The sequence below is a fragment of the Crocodylus porosus genome, unplaced genomic scaffold (assembly GCF_001723895.1).
Source record: "Crocodylus porosus isolate Cpor-Errol unplaced genomic scaffold, CroPor_comp1, whole genome shotgun sequence".
NCBI classification, from domain to species: Eukaryota; Metazoa; Chordata; order Crocodylia; family Crocodylidae; genus Crocodylus; species Crocodylus porosus.
The window spans coordinates 9230091-9237498 of record NW_017728886.1 but is presented as its reverse complement, the minus strand read 5'-3'; the positions used below and the strand labels follow the sequence as shown (position 1 = coordinate 9237498).

The following is a 7408-nucleotide window of genomic DNA, read 5'->3' as shown; positions in this document are numbered from 1 at the left end:
CAGGCAAGACCTTGGAGACAGCCTTGCTCTGTATCATGCTGAGCTTGGACTAGTAGCAACTGGCAACAAAGCACACACAAAAAGCAAGTGTCTGTCTGTTTGCATTTTCAATCATTCTGAACCTCTCATTATTTTTGCCAGCCACAGGTGGAGCCGGGTAATGTGCCACATCGCTAATCAGAATAGCACACACAAGCGCCATGGCAGTGTCATGAACAAAACTTTGACATATCGTATTTTGCCATTTGATCCAGGTGTCCCTCCAACTTGCTTATGCAGATGCTCCTGAGTATTTTTACCACGTCTGTGGTGGCACACTCATTAGTGCTACATGGGTCATGACAGCTGCCCACTGCATCAACATGTAAGTACAATAGTAAAAGACTTTTAACTCTCGGTACAAGTCCCAGATCTCACTCTGGACCGCTGCTGGGCCACTCAAACACTCCGAGTTCTCAGCACATTCATTCTGGTCAAGGCAAGATGGTATTAATACGCAGTTAGTTTCATGATATATAGAAAACCTCTTATTAGATTCACTGAAGATATTTACATATAACTGCTGACTTCTGGAAAGCAATTGGTTGATTGTATATTTACATGATGGTATATGTGATTGCATCAATTTGAGTTTTTCAGTACATTTAAATTGGTATTATTATTTATAGAGGCTGAGGGTGAGAGAGAGAAACCCTGCCTTCATCCATTCTCAGCCATAGCTTATGTGCTGAGTAACATACTCATATAAATAGGATCATAATATAAGCCATAAATAATAAACCATATATACAATGCATTATATACAAATGAACACATTTTTAATTGCTTATGCCGTTGGCCAATACATCATTAAACAAAGCACTCATACCGTGCTCATCATCCCATTCTAGACAGACCGATAATTGCAACATGAACAGTTCCAGATTCCTGCTAGTTTGAGAATGCTGTAGGCAGCTGAACAAGGGGACAGAAAGAACAGCTTTTGTTCCCTGACCAGCAAAATACAGATATACGTCCCTAATACAACAGAATATTTGGCTGAAACTTATCCTGAGATGGAAAATGCTACAAAGATGACTGTAATGGGAGGGGGGTGGGCAGGGAAGTTTACTGCCACAGAATCTGTGATACAAATTTATTTCTGTGGAGGTAGGGGGATACTGTACAGTAACTCTTTTGCAATTTATTTTTAGGCCAACTGAAGTAATATACCGAGTGGCTCTGGGTGACCACAATCTGTTTGACTTTGATGGCACTGAGTATTTTATCGGTGTTGATGGAATATTCATTCATGAGGGTTGGGACCCCTCTGACATTGCGAATGGGTAACTAATCTCAAATACTACCTTGCCACATGACTGAATGATGAGGTATTTATACTAGTGCCTGTTCCCACAAATGTCTCTGCCCAGATTCTCTCCAACATCTGCTGAGGAAAGTCTAGTTGGAAGCCCTGGACCTGGGTTCCTGGTCTGCTAGCTTCTTGCATGACCTTCAGCAAGCCACTTAGGGACAGACTTAATAAAAAGACAGACTAAAAAGTAGGTGCTGCATTGCCTGACTTTTGGGTGCCCCTCCCCAAATGGAATCCGGACCAGTGTCCAGAGCTCCGGGATCTCTACACAGTGCCTGGGGAGAATGAGGTGGCTCCCAAAGAGACCCGAAATAGCCAGCAGGCTGAGCAGAGGCTCAGCCTACATGTAGGGCATAACAATACTGTGACCAGCAGCTACTTCACTGTAGCGACACGCTGCTTGGTATAGTGCGCCGCTACGGTGAAGTAGCTGCTGAAAATAACCATACATCACACGTAAGGTGCGGTATGGGCTGTTACTGCACCATGATTTAGTGCTTTCAAAGGGAAGTACTAAATCACAGCGCAGTAACAACATTGCCATAGAGACACATGTAGACGTGCCTGGCATGAATCAATGGGGGAATGCTAAGGTCAAGGGAAGGTCTGAAATCATACCCCCAAGGTAACTCCGTCCACTCAGGGCCACAGCCCTGTGCCACTTCTGGAAGAGAGGCACCTGTGCTCTTTTTGTCCAAGAAGGAGTGTGGCTCGCTCTGTTCTACGATATAACTGCTGCGGGGGACGAGCTGCCACCCTCTGTTTGTAATGGCCTGGTGGGTAGGACTCCTGACCAGGAAGTGGGAGGTCTAGGCTCAGTGCCCTCTTTAGCCATGGGGGCTCAAACCCATTTCTTCTTCCCAGGAAATGTTCATGGACTAGGCTGTCTGGAGGCAGTCTCCAAACATGCTGCAGATTTGTTCAAGATTCAGTAGGCTAGAAAGAGAGCTTGGGCAAAAGGGAGCCCTGCTCTGTAGCTGAGTGGTTAGGACACTTACCCAGGAGGGCAGAGGCTTCTGGTGCCTGCTCCCAGGCCTCTTTCTCTATTTTTCTTGATACAGTCATTAGACAAAACAGGTCTGGGACCAGGGAATGGGTTTCATGTCTCTTCCCTCCGTAGTGTGTGAGAGGCAGGTGTGGGCAATGTGGATTTCAATACCCTCAGGCAGGGGAGGGAATTAAACCCAGCTCTCCTATCCACAAACCCCCTCCCCTACAGGCTCCTGATCAGAGCCGGGGTAGCACTGGGGCCCACGTGACAGGGCCCCATAGGCTGGATCTGGCTTGCAGGCCGTATGTTTGATAGCTCATCTGTAGCCACCAGGATAGCCTATAAAAGAAGGGCTTTGACAGAACCATCACTACCAATGTTTTCAAAGAAAGTGGTAGTAACCACTGCATCCTGCAGAAAGCCCAGTCTTGCTAGGGTGCATTATGGTATACTCAGAGAACATGCATGGGATGGAGTCTGGCAAGGGGACTTGGGCGAAGTAACACCATGTTTCTGGATCTCTGTCAGACTTCGGCCTGTGCATGAATAGAAATAGAGTTTACAGGCAACAGGGGAACTGTTAGGTCACATCTTTGGATTTAGATGCTTCCAGGGTTACATGGTACCTAAGAAGGGGTTTTCAGAATGGCAATTTTGGATCTAGGTCTCTAAAGTCCTATGTTAGATGTAGCTAAACTCTGTGCCTCAGTTCCCCACCTGTAGAGTGGGGTTAATAATTCCCTGTCTCATGGGGTCATTATTGTGTGTGAGGTCTCAGACACATGAGTGATGGTGGCCATACACGTATCTAGAGAGGTGAGTGAAAACCAACTGAAATGTCAGGTTTTGGCTATTGACTGACTCTAGAATTTCCAGCCAGGCATCTGAAAGCCTATTATCTGTGTCCTGTTTCAGCAATGACATTGCCTTGCTGCGTCTCTCTGCTTCTGCCTATGATAACGGCTTTGTTGAGATAGGATTGCTTCCAGCCGCAGGAGACATCTTGCCTAATAACTATCCATGCTACATTACTGGATGGGGACTAACTACTAGTAAGTGGAAAAAAATGTTTTGCAGTTTAGAAAGACCATGCCAGATTCAAGCCCTTGTGTGAATCAAGTCTGTTGACATGCATCTTCTCCAATGCAAAGAGTGACTGAAGGGAATCCTGCCCCAAAATGAATTGAATGCCAAGACATTCTGAAAGAGAGAAAAATTCACCACTGTGCACTGCTGAAGCCCTGCTGTGACAGGACCTAGAGGATGGTGTGATCTCTGCATTATTAAATTCTGACAGTTGAGCTATGCCAGCGAAGGGTGTGGAAAGATCACTCCCCATAACTGCCCCACCTTTGCTGACAAAGTTCTTGCTTTGGACTCAGCTTTGCAGCCAAAGGCTGCTGCCATTCAGAGGAGCTATTATAAACCTGGCAGCAGAAAAAAATTCCTGTCCACAACAGGGGGCTTGTTCACTGTAGCATTGCCACTGTAGTTAAAGCAGCAGCACCTTCTACAAGGCAGACATTGCTTGTGTCGGGGGACAGCATCACATTTTGACATGTGAAATAGCATGTGAACCAGAATCGCTGTGTTTAAAATGCTGTCAGTGATCACAGTTTATCCTGGCATCCACAACCAGTCATCATGATTTTAAGTGGTATTGTAGTCACTGAGGTCAGCAGGTCTGGCTGAATACACATGGGGAATAGATCCACTGGGTAAGCAAGGGATATTTTACTCTTGCTCTGGGCCCACCCTAGCTTCTGACACTCCAAGCTGTGCTCCCCTCAGTGACTCTGGCTACACAGCAATGTTGGGCTCTATATCATTGATGGTGGCTGCGCTGGACCTTTGTCTATTGTAGTGAGAGTGGTTAAACACTGTTCCTTCCCTTTCAGTCGGGGGCAGCATCCCGGCCACGCTGCAGGAAGTGATGCTTCCAGTGGTCGACCATGCCATCTGCTCTCAGAGTGACTGGTGGGGCTCGGCAGCCAAGGTGACCATGGTTTGTGCTGGTGGAGACGGCATGAAATCCGGGTGCAGTGTAAGAGCCATAGTTTCTGGGATTTCCTGGGACTCCTTCTCTCTTCCTCATGTCTTCCTTCCTTCCTTTCCAGTTCAACCCAATTATCACACAAATTGTTAATCCCCTACAACACACTCCTCCCAAAGCCTGCAGCAGCTTAGGAGTGCAAAACCCCTCTGACAAGCAAACTACATCTCCTGAGAATCATCTATTGATTTGCTATTGTTCCAAATCCCTCCTTCCTCCCACCCTGTGCACAGAAACGAGGAGGTTAATGGAAGGGAAGCTCCCAGGTTCTTGTTTTACACATTTCTCCTCAACTCTTCTGAGGAAGGCAGCAAAGAAGCTTGACTCTCTCACTAGCATCTCCTACGGATGTCCAGGATTCCCTTGTTGCCCTGCAGTCAAAGCTTTGGCAATGTCCAGAGTCCCTGTTAAAGGGATATCTCCATGACAAAGGAGCAAGGCTGCAGAAATGTAACCTTTGGAGGTGTTAACCTTCCTTGTTCAGCTTCAGATAGCCACTAGGAGAGACAATTTGCTCCATCTACTCTCCTGGTCCTCCCCCAAGCATACTATGCGTGCCTTGCCCAGCTCACTTCTTATGCAAGCATCTGAGGCCACTCCAATTTGCACCTGCATCCAAATTAGTCCTTAGCTGGCCCCCATTTGGGAAGCAAGACAAGATGTTGTAAAACTATTTTAGTTATAGCTCCACTTTTAGCTCTTCCATGGGCTGTACCTCCAAGAACTCAGTCACCCCAACAGCTAATCAACTGTTTCCACTTTTCCAAGCCTTGATTCCTGAATTACTCTGAGAATTTGGGTCAAACCAACAGTGTGTCATTTTCCCTCACTCTGGTTCCAGGGTGATTCAGGGGGTCCTCTGCAGTGTCACACGGAAGGTCGCTGGAAAATCCATGGGATCGTTAGCTTTGGCATTGTCCCCTACTGTAATACCTACAGGAAGCCGACAGTCTTCACCCGAGTATCCGCCTACATCGATTGGATTTATGACGTAAGTGCCTCTCAAGTCACTGGACTTATTTCATCTGGCGTATAACTCCCAGGAAGCTCAAGGGGTTACGCCAGAGAGAAGTTGGCCCAAGCCCATTAATTGATGGCATTATGAAGAATGGAGTAGAAAAACAAGACAATTCTAAGATCAGCTGGGCTATCTGCCTGCTGGGCTATCTGTCTGGCTAGTCAAGCTTTAGCCACTTGCTGCGATAATAGACGTGGTACCAGAACCTTAGTGCAATTCTCTGCCCTGTGTTATGCAAGAAATCAGAGTAGATTGGTAGTGACCAACCCTTTTGGCAGGTGCGCCACCAGTTAAGACTCCCCTCCATCCCAAGTGCTGCTCTGATCCCCACCCCAGAGGCAGGCCTGAGAGAGTTTGTACCCAGGGTGCCAGAATGGAGGCAGGGGGGGCTTCAGCCTCAGGCCACAGCCACATGGCAGTAAAAGGACACTAAAAGGAACCGGCACTGCTAGGGGCCAGGGTATTCCTTCCCTGGTTCTGCAAAACCCACACAGTTTTATGTGGTAAGCAAGAATGCAAAGCCCTGAATTTGACAGGAGCTGCAGGGCCTGGGAAGGGGCACCTGGCACCTCCTCTTACAGCAGCATCTTCTCTCCACTCTGCTGTACAGAGCCCTTTGCTTCCTGCCTCCATTCGGAGTGTCTGGGGCTCACATGCCACACACAGCAGCCTGTGCTACTTGCGGCACACATGCCACGGGTTGGCCACACCTGAACTAGATAATGTTACTGGCTTCTTCTGCTTCTAACATCCATAAATGTCCCAGTACATTTTGAGATGGACCCCTGTACAGCACTTTTTGCATATATACCACAGCCACTTGCATTCATCTGGTTTCATATTCCCCACTGAGCAGATTCAGTTATAAGCTGTACCCACAAATAAACAAATCTGTTTTGGGGGTTGGACATGAATAAAGAGCTCTTGATCTCAGCACGAGAGTTTGGCTCAATGGGCCAGCTACTTCTGGGCTCCAGGCAAATTCTCTAGCAGAGAACACAGCTCCCCGCCCCCACATCCCAGCATCCATCTGCAAAACTGGGAGCCACATTTGCTGTATTCATAGATTTCATAGACATCAGGGCTGGAAGGGACCTTGGAAGATCATCTAGTCCAGCTCCCCGCCCCAGGAGCAGGAAGTCAGCTGGGGTCAAGGGATCCCAGCAAGATAAATATCCAAATGTCTCTTAAAGGAGTCCAGAGTAGGTGCTTGCATCACCTCTGGCAGCAGTCTGTTCCAGACCTTGGGGGCTCAGACAGTAAAGAAGTTCTTCCTTACGTCCAGCCTAAAACGGTCTTGGAGGAGTTTGTGACCGTTTGACTTTGTCATCCCTTGGGGCGCTCTGGTGAACAGACGTTTCCCCAAATCCTGATGTTCACCTCTTATATACTTATAGGCAGCCACCAGGTCCCCCCTGGGCCTGCGCTCTTTCAGGCTGAAGAGTCCCATAGCTCTCAGCCTGTCATCATAAGGCCTGTTCTCCTGCCCTCTGATCACACGTGTGACTCTCCTCTGGACTGTAGGGTAGGACTGTGGTGCAACTGGAGATTGGAACAGTATTTATATCTTCCATTCATTTAAAAACAATGGGGAAAGGTAGTCGAGTTTGTTCTGCACTGAATCCACTTCTTTTTTTCAGACTATGAAGAAAAATGGTGGATACTAAGGAAGGATCAACTTATACATGGATATGAACTATCATTAGAATGAAAAGACATGCCTGCTAATTGCATCTCTGTGGATCATCATTAGAATATATTGGTTGAAATAATAATAAAGAATCAATGAATTCAAAACCCATACTATTGTGTCTTCCAATCTAGTAAAACAGAACAGCTCAGGCAGAGTAAAGTGTAGTTGTACTTAATTAACAAGGGCATCACACAAGTAGGGCACAAGTCCTAACACTTTATTAGACAAGCTCCCAACTTGGAGAGTTGGTACAGCTTAGGGTTGGTGAACAGCTGTATTTTCCATCTTTAAGTCACCAG

At 47.0% G+C, this 7408-nt stretch overlaps 1 protein-coding gene across 1 annotated transcript; it reads left to right on the top strand.

Annotated features, from left to right (window-relative positions):
• Nucleotides 1-338: 338 nt before the first annotated feature.
• On the top strand, nucleotides 339-7155 carry LOC109321009 (chymotrypsin-like elastase family member 1). The gene is made up of 6 exons (XM_019551714.1): nucleotides 339-364; nucleotides 1194-1325; nucleotides 3261-3397; nucleotides 4244-4389; nucleotides 5240-5389; nucleotides 7057-7155. Exons 1-6 carry the CDS (start codon nucleotides 339-341, stop codon nucleotides 7081-7083), a joined length of 618 nt encoding a protein of 205 aa, XP_019407259.1. The 3' UTR covers nucleotides 7084-7155.
• The last annotated feature ends 253 nt before the right edge of the window (nucleotides 7156-7408 follow it).

What these genes read in the sequence shown, in the direction of transcription:
- LOC109321009 (XM_019551714.1), top strand. Translation starts at nt 339, where the DNA reads ATGACAGCTGCCCACTGCATCAACAT. An exon ending in CCCTCTGACATTGCGAATGG is followed by an intron (nt 1,326 to 3,260) that starts GTAACTAATCTC and finishes GTCCTGTTTCAG; the next exon opens with CAATGACATTGCCTTGCTGC. An exon ending in ACATCGATTGGATTTATGAC is followed by an intron (nt 5,390 to 7,056) that starts GTAAGTGCCTCT and finishes TCTTTTTTTCAG; the next exon opens with ACTATGAAGAAAAATGGTGG.